Consider the following 26,825-nt stretch of genomic DNA (forward strand, 5'->3'; position numbering starts at 1 on the left):
AATCTTGGAACAGTAGAGCCTATGGTGTGTGTTGATATTTGTCAATGGTGTTTTTCAGGTTAAGATGCATGGCTGTTCATAACACAGATTTCACCACAGATGATGACTCTTGGGAAAACAGCTCTGCTGAGTTTGAGCAAAGGTCCCATCTGGGAAGTGAAATGCCCAGCTTGTCCAGATCTGCTTCCTCCTCAGAGAAATGTGAAATGTTGGACAACTTCCATGTCAAATTCAATTTAACCAAGATGAGGTATGAGCCAAACCTTTTGTTTTGTTTTGCCAGTATTGAGGGCTAAGGGAAATTGCCAAGAAATGGATCCCCCCCCCCGGTTTCAACAAATGAGTAAAATAACACTCCATATTTTTGTGTCATATCTTGCCATTGATTTCAAGGATATTGCACCAATGAAACTGATGATAAAATCTGTTCAGATTTATAGGTCCATGCAACAGTAGAGGCTAAGCAGGCAATCACTTCTAAGCCATGATAGTTTATGTGACTAGAAAACCTGGTTCTCTGCAGATTTTCATGTTTGGAACTAGTGCTGTCTGTATTTCATCTTGTGATCTGTCACTTTATGCTTCTGTTTAAAACTCAGCTTCTTAGCTTTCTTGCACAGAAGCATCTGTAACTCATGAAGGGAGGAGATACATGTGTAAGACAAAGTGAACAGTCTTTTGAAGTAGGAAGTTTTTGTGCATCTAGTTCAGAGATGGGGGCAGGGGAACCTGTGGTCTTCCAGATGTAATTGGAGCTTCCATCATCCTTGACCATTGGCCATGATGGCTGAGTCTGGTGAGAGATGGGGTTGTATCCAATGCTGGCTTTCTGCTTGCACAACAGGCTCCTGCTCTCTCAACAGAACTTTGCCCTGCTCTCCTCTTCCATGCTGCCCCCACTAAAAATCTGCTCCAGGTGGTTGGGGGACCCTTTGGAGCAGATTTGGGTAATGGTGGTTGTGCAGGGAGACAAGGGGAGGTGGAATGCTGCTCACTCCCTATTGGATACATACAATCCATGGAGTGTTATGCATTCAGTGGTCTGTGTTTGCCTAAGCTTGAGTTTGGACTAAAGATTCTGAGCTCCTGGGTTCTGATTTGATACATGATGCCTAATCACAGAACATTTCAAGATTTGGGCCTCTGCCATTGGCCCTTGAACTCTTGAGTCATGATTCACAGCCAATCACATTTGGAGTGGGAGTGGCCCAGGCTTTCAGGAATGTATATAAGCAGTTTCTTTGCCCCTGTTTCCCAGTTATGTAGTTCAATAAAGGTTCTTGCTGTTATCACCATGTCTTGCCTCATGGGAACCCACCTACACTTCAGAAAGCCACAGACTTCCCATCCTTGATATAGTGGGATGGTTCCAAACAATACACCCCCTCATTTTTAATCTGAGCAGTAAGAGTGGTAAAGGTAAAGGTAAAGGGACCCTTGACCATTAGGTCCAGTCGTGACCGACTCTGGAGTTGCGGCGCTCATCTCGCTTTATTGGCCGAGGGAGCCGGCGTACAGCTTCCGGGTCATGTGGCCAGCATGACTAAGCCACTTCTGGCAAACCAGAGCAGTGCATGGAAACGCTGTTTACCTTCCCTTCGGAGCGGTACCTATTTATCTACTTTGATGTGCTTTCAAACTGCTAGGTTGGCAGGAGTAGGGACCGAGCAATGGGAGCTCACCCCGTCACGGGGATTCGAACTGCCGACCTTCTGATCGGCAAGTCCTAGGCTCTGTGGTTTAACCCACAGAGCCACTCTACCACATCTGATGAACTAACCGGAATACAGTCCATACTCCATTCAGATATAATAAATGCAGCAGCTAATATTTAATTTGGTTAATTGCTGATACACACACACGCACACACTAGCCCAGTTATCCAGAAGGAAGATTAAAACCCTTAGTATCTGCTAATGATATGTATTGTGCCCAATATTTGTGTGTGTTGGTACCTTTCCTTCTTAACCTTCACTTTTCTATTATGGATATATGAATGCATTGGAGGCAGCAGGCTATTTCCTTGTTCTGTATCATTGCTGTGTAAGCACAGTGAGATGCAATTGCCCTAGTTACATAGAGCAGTTGGCAGCTACGCCGGCATTGTTTCCTTTATGCTGCAGCAGAAAGGTGCTTCTGACAAATTGCTCCCCAAAATATTTTCGATCCCGTATTATTGAATAAACATACTAGAGCTGCCAGTTGCTGAGATGGCCTAAATCTGCAAAACTCGATTGAGTGCTTTGAGGCATGCATGCTGAAGGCCTAAAGAACAAGAATATTAGCTAGAGATCAGAGGCCTTGAAGGAGCAGAGCAAGCAGAGTGAATGCCTGACCCCAAACACCTCAGATGAGCAGCCGTGTGCTTTTCTGCGGGGAACAGTTCAATGGGAAGGGCAAGGGAACGATTCCTACCTGTTATAGGAGGCTCAGGAGAACTACACCCGCACAAATGGGAAAAGAAAAGATGGGGAAACATGTATTGGTTGGTGTGCAAGGATAAGGGTGACTTGGACATCTGTTCATACCTCTCCTGCAAGTTTAATGTCTTGCTGGCTCAGATTTTGAGGTCTAAAGTAGTACTTTCAGGAGAGGAAAGAAATGTCAGTCCCAAACCTCTTAAAAGTGCTGCCATGGATATTAGAGAAAAATAGATTTGCTATTATGATCCCAGAAGTCTCTCTGCTCATGCTTAATGCATCATTCCATTTTGTTAAAATGAACCTTGGAACACTCTTTGCTTCTTAAACAACCTGCCTAGTCAACATAGATATTTATTTATCTGCAATTCACTTGTTTTATTCCTATCCCTGTAAGAGTAAGGAAAGACTTTTAAGGAGCTTAAGTATTGTCAATAAGACTGCTTGCTAGCATGATCACATAGCGACAATAATTTTGTATCTTCAAGGCCGTTACGGTAAGCATCACAAATAAGAAACTCATTCCTGACCTAAAGTGAAGCATTTTGTTTTGAACCTTGTTTCTAAACTAATTGTTTAGAAAATGCTGGCATGTATGTGATAAATGGAACTTTACATGGTGCGTTATGCATGATGATCCAATATATTTTTTTAAAAAAGAGAGAGATTCTGGCTTATCTATATCATATAATTTCAAGGTTATAAAATTTAGAGCCAGTTCAGACAAAAATTGAGGAAACCATTGACACCTTAGCACCCCCCTCCAATCATCTTGGCTTCTTCCCTTTTCCTTTTTTAGGAAAGACTTTTAGGTTAGGGTTTTTCCTAATCCTTCTTAAAGCAATCCCAGCCAATCAGGGATCGCATGATGAATGTGATGGTGTCACAATACTGCACAGATGTTCAGATTTGGCTACATGGTAATGCTACCAAAGGCAAACAAAGTCAATTTAGAAGTTGAGGGCTTCTCCCACCACATTCTTAAATTCATATACAAATACGCTGCTCAGCAGAAAACATTATTCAGACTTCTTGCTCAAGAACACAGTTCTTAATTACAGATTACAGCGGTACCTCGGGTTACAGACGCTTCAGGTTACAGACGCTTCAGGTTACAAACTCTGCTAACCCAGAAATAGTACCTCAGGTTAAGAACTTTGCTTCAGGATGAGAACAGAAATCGTGTGGCGGCAGTGGGAGGCCCCATTAGCTAAAGTGGTACCTCAGGTTAAGAACAGTTTCAGGTTAAGAACGGACCTCCAGAACAAATTAAGTTCTTAACCCGAGGTACCACTGTACTGTTCTTTTAGCTTACCATTTATTTTTTTTGCAGGGGCATACATGCAATTTCAATAGAAAAGCTGACTAGCGTATTCCAAAGCAGGACACAAGTTGGTGCTAGAAATATGGACAACTGTATATTGACTTCATTCTGCAGTGGAATACTTTGAATAAAGCTGGCCAAGTTTGTTTATAACCGATGAGAACTCTGCCTACTTGCCTCCACATTTCCCTGTGGAGGTCTGAAGAAGAGACACTTTCTGCGGTTGGACGTCCTGTTGTGGAGAGTCATTCAAGTTGCCAACTTGCACTTAACTTGGAAATTAAAAAAATGTGGATGTGCAACCCCTTTTTTGCCACATCTCACTTAAACTGCAGATGCTCCGTTGGCTTTTTAAATTTCCCTAGCTTTTGTCATAGGGTTGCAATGCTATGTCAGATTAGAATTGCTGTGAAGGTCATGGGGACAGCAAATGTGTGCAAGTCAAGGTCTGACCATGGCTAGTTTGCTAAGCTGTTAAAAGCACAGAATCCATAAAAGTCTAAGCACCAAAGGGTGGTGGTTGTTGTTGGGGGGGAAATGCTCTAAGTGCTACAGTTTATTAATAAAATTGCATTCCCCTCTCCCAGTGTGAGCTCTGCACGGCATTGTGTCAATTTGCCAAGATGACTTAGTTGTTTAAGGACAAGCGCTTCTGGACTTTTAAAGGATTAATGTAATGGTTCCTCATTTTGGGTGCCTCTTTTAGTAACCATAATTTTAATCTTATTTGGAAAAGATTAAGTCAGCCTTGTATTTAATATACTGCATGCAGTTGTAGTTCACATAATGACATTTGTAAAATAAATACTTTAAATGTGGAAAAAAACCCCATACAATTATAATAAAAGCAGATGCTTAAATATATGATAGGGAACCTTCACATAAAGTGAAGGCAAGCAACTCTATAACCAAAAGAACTGTTGCATGTAATTTTAATATATGGCTGCATACACCCCACACATTTAAAACACATTTCTTTCCCCAAAGAATCCTTTGTATGACTTAAACTCTGTCTGCTGGCCTTACAAGTTTGTGATTAATAGGATAATACCCGCATCTCGTATTCTTTCTCTGTGAAACTCTTCTCCATTGTTTCTTTTCTTTTTTTCAGATGCTGTTTAAGATTCCTAAAAGTTTCTGGGCTTTTCATCTTTGTAGTTGTATGCTCTGTAAGTACTGGGTTTCCAAAGTTTCAGAGTAATTTGGTGGGACTTACCAAAGTTGAATCTGATAATACAATGGGACATACAGCAAAAACGTTGCAGTGTGCTCTTGCTATAGTCAGTCAGCAGTGCCCATCTCTGTGATACTCCATTCAATTCCCCCTTTCCACCCACTTTTCCATTCCATTCTTCCCTGCCCTAGTGGGCATGCTCAGTTCCCATTGGTCTGTGCTTGGGTTTCTCCTTAGGGTTCTCCCCCCCTACATCTGCAAAACTTGGGGTTTCCCCAAGCCTGTAAATCTTCTCTTTTGTGCATGGTTGGTGCTGTTTTGGCTATTCAAAGGCATCTGCACTCATCCTGAACATTGGAAGTAGGACCATGATTTTAAATAGGATATACCATGTCATATGAAACCTAGGAGCATGCCCATCTGTTCTTCACACTCCCAGTTGATGCTGGAAAAGTGTTCCTTTACCAATGCAGTGCCCTTTCCCCTTGGCTTTCAGATCTCTCTGAACTGATGCAAGTTAAGATTAACCACACAGAAGAATTGGATGTCTCAATTCCCCTAAAGGCAGACAACCTAAAATGGAGGTACCAAATGTGATGCCCTCCAGATGTTGTTGAACTCCAATTCCCCTCCCCCCAGCCAAGATGACCAACAATGAGGGATCATGGGAGTTGTAGTCCAACATCATCTGAAGGGCACTGTGTTGGTTAACCCTCGTCTGAAACATCCTTTTAGCTCTTTCCCCCTAATTTATATCTTTCCAAACATCTGGTTTGGACTAGGGGATAGGGATGACAAGCTAAATTAGGCTGAAACATCCAGCAAGGGTAAACCTATGGTGACTTGGGTGGAATATACACACACATAAAAAAACCTGTTGTGAAAATGGGTTGTTGGTTTTTTTAAAAAAAAGTTTTGAAAAATACATTGACTTTGCCATAGCTCACTTCGCCATCTAGTGTCACATTTGTATATTGTGCTTTACAACACACTTGAAACGTTTTATTTGCAGCTGTATAGCTGAATCCCTGGTACAGGACGGTACAACTGATTAATTTAAAATGCATTTCAAAAGACTGAACTGCTAGATTCAACTGATACTTTATTAGATGTGTAAGTTAAGATAAATTTTCAAGTGACACAAGAGATTAGTTGCAAGTCAGTTCAGATAAGAATTACAAATACAAAAAAAAATCTGTATATAAAATGCAATGTATAGTTCCCTCTCCTTTTCCTTTAAACATAGCATTAGGAACTTTATACAGATAATATCAAAATGGCTTTTCTGACTTCCTGTACTTTAATGTTACTAAGGGATTATAAAGGAAGGGAGAAAATGAGATCTGGGTAAGGAACCTAGGAGTGTTTTCATGCACGACACTGAAATCCACTTTGCTTTTCCGGATTCTGTCATTTGAACATAAAACCTTTTTTGGCTAGAATATATAAAAATGACTATCCTCTGCTTTTAATCCCTTGTTCGTAAGACTCATGTGTGAACTCAAGAGTGTGTATGCAAGAGGCTCAAAGGTGCTCTTAATGTTATATAGAAAGTTAACTAACAATGATGATAAAAGTAAATAATGTGTGCAATCCTTCATTCATATGCCAATTTGGTATGTATGGGTTGCACTTCTGTTCAGAATAGACCCACTGAAATTAACAGACCCAATTTAGTTCTATCTATTTATTTCAATAGGTCTTCTCTGTGTATGACTAATATTGGATACAATCTTGTAAGTTTGGGATGTAAGGCTAAGCAACAGGACCCCGACTTTAGGAGTTTATAATAAAAGCAACAACTCCTTTTTGCAGGTCTTAACTTTTTTAGAGGCAGATTGTTTAACAGTTCGGCAGTTTCCCACATAACCTTTTAATGTGCCCTCAGATTTTATTTAGCATTCACCCTGAAAATGGAGCACCTTGGCAGATGCTGGCTGTGTCACCTATGGACGTCTACAGTATCCTTTACTTTTGTTGTTGTTTTTAAAACAAAACGGTGGAGCAGCTTAGTAAAGAATCACTGACAGTAGGCTGATTTCAAGATGGTTGATACGAAATGGCTGACTCGTTGCTTGCTAAATTAAATCCTGACAGTGATTTATTTCTTGTGAGGCCCTGACGCTGTCTCGTGGGACCGCTTCTAAACCAGCAAATTAATTCATTTGCAAATCTGTTTCCCAAGTTTGCTATCCAAGTGATAATGAAGACTGCAAAGGTCTGTTTTTTCTGTTATATCTCCTTTAGATGCCTCCTGCATCTCTGTGGGAAAGTAAAGTGGGTGAAAACTGAAGTGAAATTCCAGAAGTGTAAATTTTGTGAGGTTGTTTGTAAGTGTGGGTGAGAGCAACGAAACAAATGGGAACAGCATGCAGTTTTTGTCTATGCTTTATGTAACACTGGTTATTTTATCTTGAACAATGCTTTCCACCAGTTTTCTTGGGACAGATGTTAAGCTAACCAGAATCCTATGAACGATGCTCCTGAATAGGCTACTCTCACATCAGGCACAAGATTTACATGGCTACAGTCTCTGCATATGGGTTGACTACTGGTAGCAGGGCTGCCATTGCTAAGTCGTGGCGGGTGATGGGGAAAAAGAAGAGAGTTTGTGCACATCCCAGAGGCTGAACAGTTATGGGGAACTGGGACAGCCAAGCCATGAAACACATGTGTTGCATCTGTGTAGTGACGTCTAATGATTTGATTGGAATACTGGCTCCCCCCCCCCCCTTGGCTGCTGGATCCAGTGACTTGGATGTGTGGTCAACATGGCACTGTAAAGTTTATCCCTCTTCCTCCTTGCCCCTTCACTTACTAATTAGCAATGGCAACCTGCCAGTCTGATAGGAATCTGAGCAGGCTGTGGTGGGGCTGGTGCAGGACCCAAATCCAGTTTCGACATGTGAAAGGGCAAGTTCATAAGCATACTGAATGTCTTCATTTTGAACAAAAGTGTTTTGTAAAGTTAGGCCCACAGGGGACAGGCTTCCTCTCAATACAGTGATCTATACTGAGTTTTGCTGTCTTCCACCCTACCTTGTGTTCCCCATAGAGTTTGAGGATCTGACGCATCCCTCCATCGGAGCCAACTCCTAGGGGTCGAGGTCCCTTCACCCTCTCATGAAATATTTGAGGTCCAACCCCCACTAATGGGCTTTGCCATTCAAATGGTGTTCATGTGCCATGCTTTAGTGATTGATTATGTGATCTGGAACTTACCTGCCCCACCCCCAATATTCATGTTGGCATCCCAGCATTCCTCTATGCTAAACCAACAGTTTCTTTCACTCATAACTAATCCTCCCCATACATACTTTTAATGTTATTGTTTCTCCCTCTTCTTCTGTTTTGTGAATCAGTGTGGTTGGGTAGTTGAATTGAGGAAGCCAATATCCTTGTGCTACATAAAAGAATAAGGGACGCGGATGGCACTGTGGGTTAAACCACAGAGCCTAGGACTTGCCAATCAGAAGGTTGGCGGTTCGAATCCCCACCACAGGATGAGCTCCTGTTGCTCAGTCCCTGTTCCTGTCAACCTAGCAGTTCAAAAGCACATCAAAGTGCAAGTAGATAAATAGGTACCACTCTGGCGGGAAGGTAAATGGCATTTCCGTGCGCTGCTCTGGTTTGCCAGAAGCGGCTTAGTCATGCTGGCCACATGACCTGGAAGCTGTACGCCGGCTCCCTCGGCCAATAAAGCGAGATGAGCGCCGCAACCCCAGAGTCAGCCACGACTGGACCTAATGGTCAGGCGTCCCTTTACCTTTACATAAAGGAATGGTGAGAATAATTCAGAGAGGTGGAACCGCCAAAGTGTCTTATGACACCTTAAAGACTAACATGGCTTGTGGGCTTCCCACAGGGATCTGATTGGCCACTGTGAGAAGAGGATGCTGGATCAGGTAGGCCCTTGACCTGATCCAGCAGGCTCTTCTTATGTTCTTATATGGATGCTCTAAGACATGTTATTACGGCATAAGCATCCAGGGACTACTGTAATAAAGTTTGTTAATGGTGTCAACAAACCACTTCATTGCTTTAGCTGCAACTGGCCAACATAGCTACCGCTCTCGAAATGGTTACATACAGTGGTGCCCCGCAAGACAAAATTAATTCGTTCCGCGAGTTTTTTCTTCTTGCGAGTTTTTTGTCTTGCGAAGCACGATTTCCCATAGGAATGCATTGAAAATCAATTAATGCATTCCTATGGAGACTGCCTTAAACCAGGTCCGGGGACAATCTGTCCCTGGACCTCTTCTGAAGGCAGGCCGGGGGAGAACGGCAAGCTCCGGGGACAGAGGTGAAGGGGCAGCACTCCTTCGCCTCTTTCCTCGAACCTCTTCTGTAGGCAGGCGGGGGGAGAACGGCTTTTCTTCCCACTGCCAGCCTTCAGAAGGCTGTTCTGAAGGCTGGCGGTAGGAAGAAAAGCCCTTCTCCCCCCACCGGACTTCAAAAGAGCTGCGGGAAGTCCGGCGGGGGTCCAAGGGATTCCCTCACTGCCGCCCGTGTTTAAAAGCACTCTGGGGAAAGCAGCGAAGGGCGCTGCTTTCCCCGAGCGCTTCTAAAGGCGGGCGGCTGGGAGGGAATCCCTTGGACCCCCGCCGGACTTCAAAAGAGCATCGGGAAGTCTGGCGGGGGTCCAAGGGATTCCCTCCCAGCCGCCCGCGTTTAAAAGCACTCCGGGGAAAGCAACAAAGCACGCCGCGCTTTGCTGCTTTCCCCGGAGTGCTTTTAAAGGCGGGCGGCTGGGAGGGAATCCCTTGGACCCCGCCGGACTTCAAAAGAGCATCGGGAAGTCTGGTGGGGGTCCAAGGGATTCCCTCCCAGCCCGCCCCGCTCCGCTGAAGTTTAGAGGGAGCCTGTGGGGAAAAACTCAAAAAAAAATTCGTTTTGCGAGAAAGGCCCATAGGAAAATTTGTCTTGCGAAGCGGCTAAAAAATCAGAAAACCCTTTTGTCTTGCGCGTTTTTCGTTTAGCGAGGCATTCGTCTTGCGGGGTACCACTGTACAGAGAAACGTGTTGGCTGAACATTTTAAAAAAATGTTTGCTAATCACTGTTCTGTTTTTAACCGAGAGTGATCTTCTGGAACATTTCCCTTCAGCCAACATCACTGTGGGAGATGGTCCATTTGTGCCATGATTAATCTGGCACGGCATCAAATCACCTTGTTCCCTTCCTCTCCTCCCTCCCCCCACTATTATCAATCTTCATTGATTTGCCATCCCTTTAATGCTTGCTTGGTCCTCTGTGCTGAGGTGGCTTGGCTGCTGCTCTCCAATGTGAAGCCAGCCAGCCACGCCTCCTCCGACTCTGGCCTACAAATGCTACCTTGAACCGATGGGAATTTTCCATGTCTATTAAGATTTTGCTCTGAATCTATTTTGATCACAAATGCATTTGAGTTCCACCTTGGCAGTGATTCAAATTAAATAGCTTTAGTGTAATTTTCTGAAATGGCGAGGTTGCTGTTGTTCCTCTTTTCATCTGTGACTTATTGGCTTAAAAGCTCAAAGACTTTATGATGGGAAGTGTTTGGTTCCAGTGTGCATAATTGCAAGAAAACGCTTTTACTGGACAGAGAGCTTGCGCTAGGAGTGTTATTTGCAAAGTATTTTTGGACAGATCAATCCAAGTATCTATGCTGAACATGAAGCACCAGTAACTGAGAAAGGAAGCATCTCTGAGAATTGGAAGGAGATCCCAATTCTCCCCTTTAGTCAAGAGCAGATTTTCCCTCATATAGGACCACCAGGATATAATCACCTGATAATCCTCAGTGATCTCGGGGCTGGTAGATTTAAAATCACCACCAGTGCCTCAAATGCTTTGGGCAAATGAATTAGAGGAGACTGTAAAATATCTCTGCTTTCTGCCATAATGAAAGCAATTTTTAGTTTTATTGGCTTGTTCGGAATTACTTGGTCTACTTTCCTATCCATTACCGCACTTCCTTTCATGCTGTGTCCCTAATAACTTCTGCTCTAATCTATGCTAAATTATAATATTTTATGCAGGCAAATGGAGGACTGAGGGCTGGAACAAGCCAAATTGCCATATTAGAAATAGACTCTCTGAAAAGAGAAGGTAATAAGGATTCTTGTTTGTTCATAACGCCTGACTGTATGTGCAGACTTACGGACTTGTTTGCAGGGTTAGGGATTCTGCTTTTTGCAGTCTGTATGTTAAGCAAATAAATGCTAGCCTTCAGGGATGGGGCTGTTTGTTCCACTTCTATATGCACTCAGTGAACCTGCCTTGATTGTCTGAAAAGCCCTCCTGTACACAATCACCAAGCACAGTGATGCATGCATAGGTTGTATCCAGCCCTTCAGCCGAATATGTCAAAGTAAAGGTGCAAGGACACCATGTAGGATCCTGTTCCCTCCCTCCATATGTGAAGGTCTGAGAGGTGATTAAATATCTTGGGGTTATAAGGAAGCAGGACAATGGGGAATGCAAAGGTTATGTCCCATAGTGTCATGAATGCAAAACAATACATCATTCACCTTTCTCTGTGCAAACCCTGCAAGAATAATTGTGCAGAAATACAGTATACTGAAAAGAAATAATTAGAGGTGTGGGAGAATTTGCATACGTATTTACACACAGAGATTGATGCTTTTGCATGAGCCACTTGCATGTGGAACCTAGTTAAGCTTGTCTAGGCTTGCCATACGTCAGGAATTTTCCTGACATGTCCTGGTTTCCGGGTGTAAAAATGGCGCCGGGGGAATTTTGCCGAAGTGGCAAAATGCCAGGGGAAACCTAGATGTATGGAAAAGCTCAACAATTTTGCAGGTATCAGGTATTTAACTTTTTGAACTATGGCAACCCTAAGCTTGTCTCATTTACCACTTAACCAATGGGCCTACTGGTTAAGCATTTCAAAGTAGGTCTGCAAAGGACAGACCATTTTATATGTGTTACAAGGTAAGAGCTTTCAGCTCACTCTGTATTGACCACTTTGTTTTATATGTGTAAGACATTGTGAAAATGAAGTTTGCTTTTCTTTCTGTAATTTTAAGTTTCCTTTGTTATGGTTTCTGAACGTGGCATTTGTGTAATTACAGGGTATATTTTAGTCATATTGTGAAAAAGGAAGCGGCTGTAATTATGTGCACCTGAAGCTTTTTGCAGATACAAATTATTGGCTGTACTCATAAAACTGGCTACGGGCTGTCAAAGTGTCCCAGGCCATTAGGTTAATTAATATAGGCCAGTGAACCATTCTGAAGCACAATTCAAAGTTGAGATAGGATTTGAACCGTGGAGTCTCCAACTCATCTGGCCCTGGAAAATGTAGCAATTATTCCTACCCCTCTTAAATATTGCAAGATTAAACTTTTATAGTGGACAGTTTTTCAAAATGGGTATAATTATTACTGCCTGGCTGCATTCTTAATCTTTTTTTTATATAGCAATTCAATTTTTCAGAATGAAAATACATGACTACATCTACACAATACATTTAAAGTGCATAGCTTTATATAAAATGTGTGTGCATTATATATGCATTAAATATACAGTCTAATTCTGTGCTCTACACTCCTCTGGTGGTACTTTTAAACAGATTTTGTTGAATATAATGGAAAAGAGGTGGCATTAAAAAATGATAATAACAGAATGATTTCCCACCATATTATTGTACAAATAAGGACTCAGTGAAATTCAGACAGGACTGTTTGGAATTTATTGCTTTACTAATTTTCTCACCCAGGCTAACATCATGGTGTTTCATAGTGGATATTGTTTTGATCTTTTTTGGCTTGAAGAAGCAAAATAAATAGCTTGAAAACTTTAAAAAGCATCACTTACCAGCAATATAGCTCAATAAGGAAGAGACTGTTTTAAATTGTTTTTTGTCTTATTTAGGCAACTTTGGGACATGCATCATGAGACTCCACTCCACACAGCTGGTGGTTTTATTTTTGACATTTATATCCCACTTTTCACTCTCAGGAGCTTAAGGCCATGTTGGCTGGGACTGGTGGGAGCTGGAGTTTGGGATGTTGGAGAATTCTGACAAAAATGGAAATGGGAGAGGAAATTGCCAGTGTTCACCTACTTGTCTCATGTCTGGGATAGAAATGAATCTGGAGAATACGAGTAGTGTTCACAGACCCTCCAAGTGTCCCTATTTTCCAGGGATGTCCCTGATTTAGAAAAGCTGTCCCAGTTTCTGATCTGATCCCGGAATGTTCCACTTTTCTGTAAGATGTCCCTATTTTCATTGGAGATATGTTGGAGGGTATGGAGTTATCCAACCCCCAAGCCACCTGAAGGCAATCCTGTATAGGGATTTTAAAAAAATGTTTAATGTTTTATTATGTTTTTATACATGTTGGAAGCTGCCTGCAGTGGCTGGGGCAACCCAGTGAGATGTGTGGGGTATAAATAGTAAAATTATCATTATGGAATGGGACATCCCTATTTTGATTGGAGAAATGTTGGAGGGTATGTGTTCACTGTCATTGCTTATAATCTGCAAATGATACATAATTATATTCCCACCCCCGAATCTGCATTGCTTTTCATTTGCATTGAAATGGATGGGGTGGAACAATGTAATGACTATGCAATTACATACCGTATTTTTCGCCCCATAGGACGCACTTTTCCCCCTCCAAGAATGAAGGGGAAATGTGTGTGCGTCCTATGGGGCGAATGCAGGCTTTCACTGAAGCCTGGAGAGCGAGAGGCATCGGTGCGCACCTACCCCTCTCGCTCTCCAGGCTTCAGGAAGTTATCCGCAAGCCTTGCAAGCCTGGCGGGAGTTCCCGTGGGCTCACAAGGCTTGCGGGCAGCACCCTGCAGCCCGAAGCACGGGGCGCCCTCCGGAGGGCGCCCCGTGCTTCAGACGGGTGTGCGCAAGCCTTGCACGCCCGGCGGGAGGTCCCGCCGGGCGCGCGAGGCTTGGGGCAGCAGCCGCAGCTGGGGGAGGAAATAAATTTTTTTTATTCATTCCCCCCCCCCCAAACGAGGTGCGTCCTATGGGCCGGTGTGCCCTATAGGACGAAAAATACGGTAATTTACTGAATCAGTTATGGAAATTACATAAGGTATGTAATTTTACCACAACAGACAGCAAGACAAATAGCGTAGTTTTTGAAGGAAGATGAATTGCAGCGGAATGGAAGCAGTGCTGCAAGTAACAAACATTGGACGAAACTGAAAATGATCCCTCCAAATGATCTCTAGTTGGATTCCAATAACACGAGAACCAGGTTGCAAACACATGCTTTAAATGTTTATATCCAATCATCAAGGATTGGTCAATAAGGTTTGGCATAGCATGTTTTTATATAGGCCTTTTAGGATGTTCTTATTTTGACTCCTTTGAAACCAGAGCTCTTTGGTTTTTCAACCTCTTAGCTACATAGGTATTCAAGCCATGTTGAATTAGTTGGCATTACTGTAGAATGCTGGCACTGCTGTTGTTTTCAATTGTGGCATCATGGATGAGATAATCCCCCAAAGGCTCTTCCCTTCAGAGACAAAATTGCAGTCCTTAACTGTCTTGCCAACAGCTATGAACTTCAGCAATATTCGTGATTCTGCCCTTCTAAAGGTAGAACTGGCAGGGCCCTTTGTGGCAGATGTGGCTGGTCGGCAACCAGAGGATTACGTTGTAGTTCAGATAGGACAAGTAGAAGACTCTGGTCCAAGAAGGAGACGTCAGCAGCAGGTAAAGTTCGAATACCCTGGACTGCTTTCATTTTATGGTTATAAGACAAAAGGAAATCTTTCTTATTTCACTATTATGTTTAAACTCCCTTTGCAAGACAGTGCAGAGCAGGCTAAAATCTATATCTATTTCAGAGGAAGGTTTGTATGTTCTGCATCCAAGGTTTGTTTGTTTTTTGCTTACTAATCATGGACTGCTTGCATGAAACAAATCATGATCCCTGGTTTGGAGAGAATTCTAAGCCAGGGGTCATGGTTCTGTTTCTCCCACACACAAGCGAGGAGGAGTCAGTGGCGTAGCAGGGGTCGCACAGAAGCAGTTGCCCCAGGTGCAAGATTGTTAGGGGCGCAAAATTGCAACACCCAGCGCTTCTGTTGAAAATGGCTTCTCCGTGCAGACCAGGAAGTAACTTCTCCAGACAACGGAACAACTCTTCTTCTTTTATCTCTGTGGCTGCAATCTCCTGGGTGATGTGGATGCTGTTAGGTAGTTGAATGTGCATGCACACCCTGTCCATTTCCCTCCCAACCACCTTCTGTGTGCCCCTGGACATTGGCAACCCACGCTATGTCACTGGGAGGAGCAACGTAGCTGAGATTAGCACATTTGCAACAAGCCATTAACTATGGTCACATCTGCACACGATATGCCTAAAGCCCTCCTATGGCCATTTGCCAGCCATGGCTTCCCCCAACAGATCCTGGGAACTATACCTCATCACCATTGCTGTACCTCATCACCATATTTGGCTTTGTTAAGATGTTGTCCTCCAGCCTAGTTCACTTCCAGGCTTGGGAAAAAGTTACTTAGATGCTGTCAAGTTAAAACAGAGGAGGTCAGGGTTCATTCCTCTCCCCTGCACGCTGCTTTTGATATAAAAGGTAGACCTCACCCATGTTTTATAGAGCAGCAAGAAAACAGATGTTTAATGAACACGCATAAGTGTTTGGCCCTTTGACATACTGTACCTTGTATCTCCCTTTGTGCTAACAATAATCCTTGTGATAGAACAAAAAGCTGAATAACACCCAGTGGTTGAAAAGTTCTCCAAAAGTGTCCATTTATAAAGAATCTCCTCCATCAAATTAGCAACTCGTAAAAATACATTGTGGTAGTGGAAATCAAGCAACAGCATTAATCTCTAACTTATTCATGCTACGTCTTTTCTTTTTTTGCAGATCTTATACAATTGGACCCTGCCTTTAAATCTGAGAAAAAATGAACAAGTTATTGTGTCACGAACTTTTGAGATGTTAAGCAGGTTGGTTTGTGAATCCAGAAAAAAACCACTTGATTTTTTTTTTAATGTTCATTTACTAGGTGCTCAAATCATGGAAACAGTGGGGGATATCCAATTGTGGATCCCTGCTTGCACAATGGACTTCCTCATGTAGCAATCTGTTCTGCACCCCCAAAATCTGTTTTGGAGAGTTGGGGGGGAATCATCATCCAGAGTAGATTGTAAGAAGTGTGAGATGTTGAGGAAGAGAGGTACGGAAGGGAAATCTCATTGCATCTCACAGAGTGACATTGGATTTCACCCATGGGTCTTGCCTTTCACTTTTGCATAATACTACTGCACAGCCATAATATCCCATCCAATCATATGTACAGCAACTTTTCACAGCAGGCTTCCTCAACCTCGGCCCTCCAGATGTTTTGAGATTACAATTCCCACCATCCCTGACCACTGGTCCTGCTAGCTAGGGATCATGGGAGTTGTAGGTCACAAACATCTGGAGGGCCAAGGTTGAGGAAGCCTGCTTCAGAGGGAATTCAGTCCAGGTAACCAGTTGTAGCAGAACCCTGTCTTATGGGACCTTTCCTCCACTGTTCTTCCTCTTGGGAAGAAGATTTGCCACCCAGGCACCTTCTTCTATTTCCCTAACCCAATAATAGCAAATGCTTCAGGTAAGAGAAAAAGAAAAGAAATCTATCTTCATGAGTGATGCTTAAAGTGTATGTATGTGTTTGCATTTTCTATATGTTCTTTCTTCTTAATTTTTTTACGGCTATTAGCCCATAAAATATATACAAACATAAAAACGCAGAGACATAAAGACCGATATATCCGACAACAGAAGGTGAACACCACGAGGCAAGGGTGGGTCATTGAGCAGAGCCAAATGACAGCTTGGGGCCAGGAGAGCTCCAAGGGACGGATCACAGAAAAAGGAAAACTGAAGACGAAATCCGACATGCACTCTCATCATAACAGTCCGATTAGTTTTGATGTTGTTGTTGTTTTTTGGTGGTTTTTGAGTGTGAGATAACTGCATTCAGGAATCTCGCCACCTGCAGAGTTACAGAAGGATCTGTATCCTGCAAAAGCAGTGCGGCGTGTGACTCAACAGGCCTGCCAACCAAGCGCAGTAAAGCAGGACCCAGGAATTTAGTCCTGGCTATGCTATGTAGGGGACAGTTGAACATTATATGTGGAAGAGATTCAACAGTTTTCCCGTCACACACACATAGCGGAGATACCAAACCCTTGGAAAATCTGTGGCTCAGCTGGTTCGATGGAAGGACATTGAACCTTGCACGAATAAATGCAAGTCGGTGTGGTACTGATGAAAGAGATGACATGTATGATGGAAGGCCAAGTGGTGGCCCACATTTTTCTATCCCACATTTGTGACTTTCAGAAGTTTTGTGTTCTGGACTAAGAGGTGTTTGCATCGTTTGTGAAAGTGAACTAAATCAAGTTCTTAATATTTTATGATCTCAATTTAAGTCATGATGTTGCCTGTAATAGCTTCGAGAAGGCTATCTGAAAGTAAAGTGTAAAAAATATATATGATAATGCTTTCTAGCATTTCCACTTCGTTCTGTCAAATAGTGGTCTGTTTGTTTTAAATATCTTTCAGCAGTAAAGAAACATCCATAAGTATTCAAGCTTTTTTCCAGGAATTGGAAACCGTTCCTCTTTCCATGACTCATCAATATCTTCATGCAAATGTAGAGGCTCAAGTCACAATTGCTTCAGTCATTTTAGCAGGTGTTTATGTGCTCATCATATTTGAGGTAAGAATATTTTTTTTTAATATAAAAAAACTCCAAATAGTCGAGATGAGAAATAGGAATAGAATTGTTTTGAATAGTTAATGCATTTCAGAAATACCAAGAAGAAAAGTTGCCTGTCAGTTCGTTGCTATTAGGCACATCTACTGCGTTATATCGGGCTCAGTCAATTTTCATCGTAGCTCCAATTCAATTCCAGTAACCATTCAGTTTTTAAATCCGCCATTTCTATGGGATTTGAAACTTGAATGTAATATCAGGTCTCAATTCCATGACAAATTATACTCAACTTAAAAAGCATTGATTGAGTCCCAGCATAATCCCACACATCTTTGACAGGAACACAGTGACTAAATGAGAATTTGCTTAAACACCTCTGCCTGCTTATAGTCACACTGGAATCTGTTTTGGTTTTAGCGCTGTGGTTTAAATCACAGAGCCGAGGGCTTGCCGATCAGAAGGTTGCCAGTTTGAATCCCCACAATGGGATGAGCTCCCGTTGCTCAGTCCCAGCTCCTGCCAACCTAGCAGTTCGAAAGCACGTCTAAGTGCAAGTAGATAAAGAGGTACCACTCTGGCAGGAAGGTAAACGGCGTTTCCATGTGCTGCTCTGGTTTTCCAGAAGCAGCTTAGTCATGCTGGCCACATGACCTGGAAGCTGTACGCCGGATCCCTCGGCCTATAGAGCGAGATGAGTGCCGCAACCCCAGAGTCGTCCACAACAGGACCTAACGGTCAGGGGTCCCTTTACCTTTACCTTTTATGGATTAGAAGGGTGTCAAAGTTGTATTGCAAGTCCGTGAGGAGAGCAAGTGAAGATACTTGCCTCAAGAAACCATGTTGCTTGTGCCTTCCCTCTCTGCTCATAGCATGTTATAATCTAATTGATGTAGGGAGCTATGGCTTTCCTCTGGTACCTGCATGACGCTTGAAGCTGAGGTATCCAGAGCACAGATTGCCATTTTGAACACTTCTGCATCAAAGCAGGACAAGTAGATCAGGGATAGCCAACATGGTGACCTCCAGAAAATGTGGGACTACAAACCCCATCATCCCAACCAACATGGCCAATGCACAGATACTATTTAATGATTTAAATACTGCTATAACATAAAGAGAAGAATATTGAAGCAGTTCACAGCAGTAATACATAAAGTATGCCATAAAAACCATACAAAAAAGAGGGTAAAAACAGACACCATTTAACCATTGTGAATTATGGGAATTGTAGCCAGTTAGCTCAGTTGGTTAGAGTATGGTGCTGATAACGCTAAGGCCATGAGTTTGGTTCCCATACGGGCCACCTACGTATTCCTCCATTGTAGGGGTTTGAACCAGATGACCCTTGGGGTCTCTTCCAATGCCACAATTTGATGATATTGAGGGCACCATGTTGGCCAGCCCTGCAGTACAGCATAAGAGGAGGCTTGACCAGGCTTTTAGGAAGCTATGTGAAGACGAACTACCCATCAGTATCTGGGAAACAACTGTGGGAGAAGGCTTGTTTCTTTGTCTTGCTTGTGGGCTTCTCCTAGGACTGAGGAACCTCTGGCTCTCCCTATATTGTTGGAATACAACTCCCATCATCGTTGATCATTGGCCATGCTGTTCGAGGCTGATGGGAAGTGGAGTCCAACAACATCTGGAGGGATGCTGGTTCCCTATCCCTGCTGTGGATGTTTGAATATCTGCTATGGAGTATAGGATGCTGCATCTGGCAGGGGCTGCCCTTTTGTTTCATTACCACAATAAGGGTAGATCTTCTGCTAAATACACCTACGGGCCGAAATGAAATAAATGGGTAGCTGGCCAGAATCTGCCAAAATTGGCCCCCTGAACAGTAGTGAAGCAGGGCCTGGTTTCGTCTTTGGTTTCAAAATTAAAATCTCCTCCTTCAACTCAGTACAGTACAGTGGTACCTCGGGTTACAGATGCTTCAGGTTACAGACGTTTCAGGTTACAGACTCTGCTAACCCAGAAATAGTACCTCGGGTTAAGAACTTTGCTTCAGGATGAGAACAAAAATCGTGTGGCAGTGGTGCAGTGGTGGCAGCGGGAGGCCCATCCTCCTGACTCTATAAGTAGATGAAAGATTTTTCTGCTCTATAATTAGGATGGCAGCCCTGACTCGGGCTGAAAATTCAGAATGCATTTATCCACTGGGTGGCGCTGCTTGCTGTTCTTAAATCTTGGATGCTGCTTTCAGATCTCGCTGTAAGCTTTAGCCGGGCTTTCTCACACAGAGGCTGTTGTTTTCTGGCAATAATCAGCGAGGTGCCATTTCTTTGTGCTGGGAAGCTGAAAACCAACTTTCAAGAGTGTCCCATTTTTATATCTTCTCCTGTCTTATAAAATATTGAAATGGGCCACGTTTCAGTATGAGCTGTGCTTGTATCAAAACGTGACCCGTCTTGCATCGTATTTGTGTTTTCTTGTTCTGATGGAGGCAGCTGTGGAATATTAGGCTGGGTTAATTGAATGCTACTGTACTGCTTCCAGCCTGCCCAAGGCTGCCTAGGGGAAAGGGAGCTGCAAAGTCTTAAAAACGTAACAAAGTGCAAGAATACTCTTTGGCCCATGCACTTGCATGTGCATATCTATGCATGCTTGTGTGGTATTCATTCCCATGCATCCAAACTTTCAGAACTTGTTTATTTGGCAGCATAGGTTTTCTGGGGTAGAAGAATAAACGGTAGTAAAATGAATAGCTGCGGAGGAAATGAGATGATAAAAGACTTAACAATAAAGCTAAAAGGTACATAGGCAAACCTAGGCAATACATAAAAAACAGAGAGCAGGCCTTTCATGTAAAGCTGAATATATATCTATAAGAGAGAACAACGTTGCATCTGTTGTAGCTCAGTAGAACACACAGCATTCCAAAGGAACTACTAAAATTGTGTGCCTCCTTGATGTTACAGATTAATTAAATACAGATGTTTAGCTTTTTGAAATCCTGTTGTTGTTGTTGTTTTTTGCCAAAGATGCATACTTGGTATGTAGCTGTGCCTGATGTATTTTAAAACATTTTTTTTTGGGGGGGGGAGTGAGGTTGGGGTTGCTTTTTTAAATTTAGGTCCTCTATTTTCATTTATTAGGAAGCAGTTTTATTTTGCAATTTCCTTGAATACCCTTCCTTGTAGCTTGGATCTTGGCCAGCTTGTATTTTTCTGTCCACTCTTGCTTACAAGCGCAACCAGCTGAGTTTTGACCCAGAAGTGTTTCAGTAGCTTAGGCTACCCATAGCAGAAAAACACAAAACAAAACAAACAAAACTGAGGTGCCAGTTCAGCTTTATATACTGGCCTGCTTGTCACAAAGAGTTGTGCTTTTATTGAAGTGGCTCTGACAGAACAAAGGTTCACCCCACCACCAAATATGGTAGACCTGAACAACTTGTTTTACCAACCCAACTGCAGCCCACCAGCCAAGGATTTTGGCTCACCAGGTGATTGACAATTCAGGGAAGGGCTGCAGCTCAGTGGTAGGGCAGCTGCTTTGCATGCAGAAGGTCCCAAGTTCAACTCCTGACATTTCCAGGTAGGAGTGGGAATGTCCCTTGCCTGAAACCCAGGAGAGTCACTGTCAGTGCAGAAGGCACTGATTTGGGTGGACCTGGTCCAATTGACTAGGTATAAGGCACATTTCTCTTTTTCCTCCTTTTTTTTTCAACCTTAGGCCTTTTATCAGCTACCACATGTGGGTAGTAGATTGCCTGTTGTATAAACCTGAAATATGGTGATTGGCAGTGCTTTTTTTCTGGGGGGATGCAGGGGTACACATACCCCTAAACATTTTGTGAATCTATGTTTGGCTTCATTGAGGGGCAGTATTTCAATATGAGTAGGAAAATGAGAGTACAGTGGTACCTTGGGTTACATATGCTTCAGGTTACATACACTTCAGGTTACAGACTCTGCTAACCCAGAAATAGTACCTCGGGTTAAGAACTTTGCTTCAGGATGAGAACAGAAATCGTGCTACGGCGGCGCAGTGGCAGAAGGAGGCCCCATTAGCTAAAGTGATGCTTCAGGTTAAGAACAGTTTCAGGTTAAGTACGGACCTCCGGAATGATTTAAGTACTTAACCCGAGGTACGACTGTACGCCTAAACATTTTTGTAGAAGAAAAGCACTGATGATTGGTAGAATGAGGATTGACAGCCTAGTTCAGGCTTCCTCAACCTCAGCCTTCCAGATGTTTTGAGACTACAAATCCCATCATCCCTGAGCACTGGTCGTGCTAGCTAGGGATCATGGGAGTTGTAGGCCAAAAACATCTGGAGGGCTGAGGTTGAGGAAGCCTGGCCTAGTTGGATGTAGCTGCAGCAATAGCCTCCCAGCAGGAGTGTTGCTGAGTTTGGGACTGTGTGAGCACACCAGCAGAGCCAATCGGGTGCTTGTTCGGGGGACACTTGTTCAACCCCCCAACCATTTGTCAGGAGCTCATCTTACTCTTGAGTAGGACCCTGGCAGAGACACATGCCCGACTGGCATGTTCTCTCCCTCCTGGTCTTTCGTTTGGGAGCTTCAAAAGCTTTCTTTTGCCTGAACATCACAGCGACCGATGCCAACAGACATCGGCACACTTAGGGATCCACAGAGTTTGCGCAGTTCGCGTGACAGATGTCAGCAAAGCATTTTGGCTAATCTACTTTATTTACATATAAACACACACGGAGCACTGCAACATGCTTCCCCCTCTCTCTAGCATCAGACAGCAAAGAGAAAGAGCAAAGGACAATAGTCCCACTTCATGGAACACAGTAACACAACCATCCTGTCTCCGTCACTTCCCACTTTGTGGAGTCAAAACATACACCATCATGTGATAGACAAAAATCCCATGACTGCAATAATGGAGCAGGAATTCTAACACCCTTCCTCCTCCTGGTAAGTGACAGCAGTGCAGCTGCCAGAGTCTGCTGCCCCACTGGATGAGCTTCTATAGGTGATCAGTCAAACTTTGGAGTAAATCCCATGAACCAAGTCTCTCCAGCAGAACTGTTATTGATCACAAGCTGGGCTGTCTAGCTGTTTTTTTCAGCTGGATGTTGCTCAAATGTTCACTGATGAAATTCTCCTTTAACAGGTTTTGTTTGTGCTCCTGTTGCAAGCAAATGAAACTTTGGGTTCTGAATGTTTGATGATAGCTCTGAATGAGTCTGAAAATGGGTTTTTCGTCAAGATATATTTGGTTAGTGAGACTTGCTTCTCTTCCCCCCTAAAGGTTCGCCTCCTTTGTCCAAAGCAATCTGAAGCTGCAATATTGACTATATCACGAAGAAGTGTTCTTTTTATGTGGAATTTGGTGGGTTGAGCCTGCTTTATGGAGATGAGTTGAACATAATTGTCAGTTCCTCCATTGAACTAGTGCTTTTACAATCTGTTGTAAATGAAGTAAAGCTCCCTTATGGATTTGGAAGGGTTTTGCATTCTTGCAATTAATCTTTTTCACTATTGCATAGTAACCTGGTAATGTTTTAGATCTGGGATTATGATCACTCTTAAGATGGATCACCAACCCTATCAGTGGCATTTACAGCACTTTCTCCAAATTCAAAATGTGCCCACTGGTCCAAAAAGGTTCACAACCCCTGGGATATAATATGTCAGTCCACTGAACAGTGCAATGAGGTGATGAAGATTCTCTGGAAGATTTTTTACCAAGTTGCTTAAGATTGTTGCAGAATATAATCAAAACATGTTCCGTTTGTGGTCTCTGTGTGGGAACTGGTAAACTGGTCATTCACATTATTTGACTGTTGCTGTTGTTGGGGACAGTATCTTTCAGCCTTCAAATGTCAGAGTGAACAGGAATGATTTTTTAATTCCTCCTGAAAGCCAATAATGATGGTAACAGATGTACCTCACCAGGGAGGGCATTCTACAAATGGGGAACTGCCACTGAAAAGGCCCTGCCATGGGTCAAGGCCAATCAGGGATTTGTAGGACCCATAAATTATTGCTGCAGTTTTAAGCAAGGCTGCTAGGAATCAGGGACTCAGCTACCTTAGTCAAAAAACAGTGTTTTGAATGTGTTATAAACATGCAACACCAGATGGCGCTGTAGAGCAGAAAACTCTATGCAATTTTAAATGGCGCTTCCCCCCTTTCGTTATAACAATTTAATTTCTAGCTGTTTCCCCCCCTGTGTGTAGATCCACCCTAAGTCACACTGAATTCATTGGCCACATTATCATTGCTCACAAGTCTCATTTCCTTCAGTGGTATTTCCAAAGCAACATTCAAAGGATAGGCTGGTCAGGACATGTTTCTGCTTCATATATGTGAACTATAAGAACTTTGGCTCTTTGGGGCACAAATTGACATTAATAACCTTCACTTTTTGTTCCATTAAACTTCTTTTTAGCACATACATTGCACTCGGAATGTGACAAACCTTTGCCTTCTCTGCATTTTTCTTCAGGCAGAGGTTTGACTGATATTGAGTGTGAGTAACTTGGTATCAATTCTGAGCAGGAATTTAAATTCTCTAGATGGAATACATCTATGGTTCTTTGTTTGAGAATTGCTCAAGTCTTGCTTATTTTTGCCCCCCCCAACAATCAATTGAATGCATTCTTACTTGTTAAAAGGGACCCCGCTTTATTGGCCGAGGGAGCCGGTGTACAGCTTCCGGGTCATGTGGCCACCATGACTAAGCTGCTTCTGGCAAACCAGAGCAGTGCATGGAAACGCCATTTACCTTCCCGCCGGAGCGGTACCTATTTATCTACTTGTACTTTGATGTGCTTTTGAACTGCTAGGTTGGCAGGAGCAGGGACCAAGCAACGGGAGCTCACCCCGTCGCAGGGATTCGAACCACCAACCTTCCGAATGGCAAGTCCTAGGCTCTGTGGTTTAACACACAGCGCCACTCGCTTCCATTCTTACTTGTTAGTCAGCCCCAATGGGCTCAATGAGGCTGTGAATTCTGTTACAAACATAAATTTCTATCAGAGCTTCAGTCATTAGATTTCCTGAATAAATAAAGTTATAAAGAATAAACCTTGAGGGATCAGCTGCTTTTTTCTTTATGGTGAAAGAGCATTGAACAAACAACATAAAATGTATAGAATGTAAGCTGACATTGTTGGTTTAGAAATTTCCGTCCTGATTGCTTAGTCCTCTATAATTTCCCCCCATTATTTTTTTTTAAATCATTACACACCTACCAGAGACCAGTTCTGCTTTCACCTTTTGCAGGCTCATTCTCACAGAAAGGGCTTTATGTGAGTGTATTTTTGAGAGGGGTAATTTTATTTTTCTTAATATACAGCAGTGGTTCTCAAACTTTTTTCCTCTGAGCCACAGTTTCAGAATAAAAATTTGCTTGTACCACACCATTTTTTTTAATTGATAAGAAATACATTGGAAAAGAAAAAAGAAACAACTAGCAGTGCTCGTTTATATCACAGAACACAACTACTTTATAATACGATTGTGGAACATCCATAATATGGGTCACGGGACACGGTCAGAACACAAGAAAATATATTGTCTGGGCAACTGAATAATACTCACTGTACTTTGCAGTACAGCACAGGAAGTTAGGGAGACTCACACTATTATCTAAATGAGTGATAACATTGTCTTTTATGCTGTGTGGTGAATGACTATACAGTGCTAGAACATATGGAAATCCACCCCCCTTTGTTTTCTGTGGCTGCAGTATTTGTAAAAAGTAGCAGAAGAAGTAAACAAAATATGTTTCTGAGTGAGCTCAAGGGGTTCCCAACATTTGCTCAAAAATCAACCCAAAGTGTCAGCTTGGTAATACTTCAACTCAGCCTTGTAGGCACACGACAGTAATCTACAGTTAATATAAATACTGCATAGATGTTATTACTGCCCAGACAATTCTTTTTTTTGTTTGTGTGGGATCTCAATTTTTTGTTTGAAAAGGGCTCTGTATTTATATCAGTACTGTACATGAAACCCTTGTCAGAGCAAAACAACAGGATCTTCTCAGGTTTTGTTTCTATGTCTACTTTCTCAAGAGTACCTCTTTTGTGTTTGGGGTCATCCACTTAGGTTGTTTTATTTATTTATTTCCTGGGACATGTCTTAAGGTACTTTTATATACCATGCTCCACTGCTTGTAATAGAGAAACAAAATGAATAAAACATAGTATGTTATTTATTCATACTCTACCAAAAGAAGCCTAATACGATGTTCATTAGAAAATGTTCTCTATGAATAGGTTTGCCATATTCCCCAAAGTGAAAATCTGGACAAAGTTGTTGAGCTTTTATTTTTTAGGAACATCTCACAAAAAATTAAGTTTTGGGGCTTTTGGGAGATTTCTTAATTGCCCTATTTGTCATACGTCCGGGTTTTCCACCTGGACGCCATTTTTCAGCTCGATTCCCAGATGTGTCTGGGGAAACCTGGATGTATGGCAGCCTTATCTATATCTGCCTGAGGCAAAGGACAACAAGGCAACTAGGCTAGCAGTTGACTTTTACTTCAACTGGTGATTGGACAGAGTGCTCCACCATGACTGAAGAAACCAGTCTAGCTTAGTGGGTCTGGTGGTACACACAGTTCCTTTCTGCTAACATCCTGGTGTTGCTCCCTGCCCCCTAGTATTTGCTCCTTAAAATGGAATGCTGTTAATTTCCTCATTAAGTACAGTGGTACTTCAGGTTACAGATGCTTCAGGTTACCAGCTAACCCAGAAATAGTACCTTGGGTTAAGAACTTTGCTTCAGGATGAGAACAGAACTCACTCTCCGGTGGCGCGGCGGCAGCGAGATGCCCCATTAGCTAAAAGTGGTACCTCAGGTTAAGAACAGTTTCAGGTTAAGAACGGAACGCCAGAACGAATTAAGTTCTTAATCCGAGGTACCACTGTAAATGGATATAGGGTAGAAGATTGAAAAAGAGCAAACAGGAGAGCTTTCCTTAAATACTAATTGTCAAAAATCCATTGAACCTCTTGCATTACTTTCTCTTTAGTAATGGCAAATGCAATCATAAATGAGGGGGAAATGTTCTTTTTTAAATCGCCTTCTGGATTATCTCATATATCTCAGAGTACTGGTGCTTATGTAGTCAAAATGGAACAATCCATGTTCAAGTACACTATATGCCACAATGTGTAACATTTTTTCACTTTTGTTGCTATCAGCAACTGTTTTGACCCCTTCTGGTGTCCTCTGCCAGATGGCACAGTATAGCATACTTCTTCAA

The 26,825-nt window shown here is 42.7% G+C and overlaps 1 protein-coding gene across 1 annotated transcript in view; it reads left to right on the top strand.

The window, feature by feature from the left end:
* The window catches only part of OCA2 (OCA2 melanosomal transmembrane protein), a 128,267-nt gene that overhangs the window by 12,639 nt on the left and 88,803 nt on the right, over positions 1–26,825 (top strand). The window contains exons 3-8 of the mRNA XM_053384111.1: positions 59–250; positions 4,856–4,913; positions 6,807–6,879; positions 14,450–14,607; positions 15,786–15,868; positions 17,475–17,631. Coding sequence (XP_053240086.1) covers positions 59–250; positions 4,856–4,913; positions 6,807–6,879; positions 14,450–14,607; positions 15,786–15,868; positions 17,475–17,631 — 721 coding nt within the window. The remainder of the gene's footprint in view (positions 1–58; positions 251–4,855; positions 4,914–6,806; positions 6,880–14,449; positions 14,608–15,785; positions 15,869–17,474; positions 17,632–26,825) is intronic.

The sequence above is a fragment of the Podarcis raffonei genome, chromosome 4, assembly GCF_027172205.1.
Source record: "Podarcis raffonei isolate rPodRaf1 chromosome 4, rPodRaf1.pri, whole genome shotgun sequence".
Taxonomy (NCBI): Eukaryota; Metazoa; Chordata; class Lepidosauria; order Squamata; family Lacertidae; genus Podarcis; species Podarcis raffonei.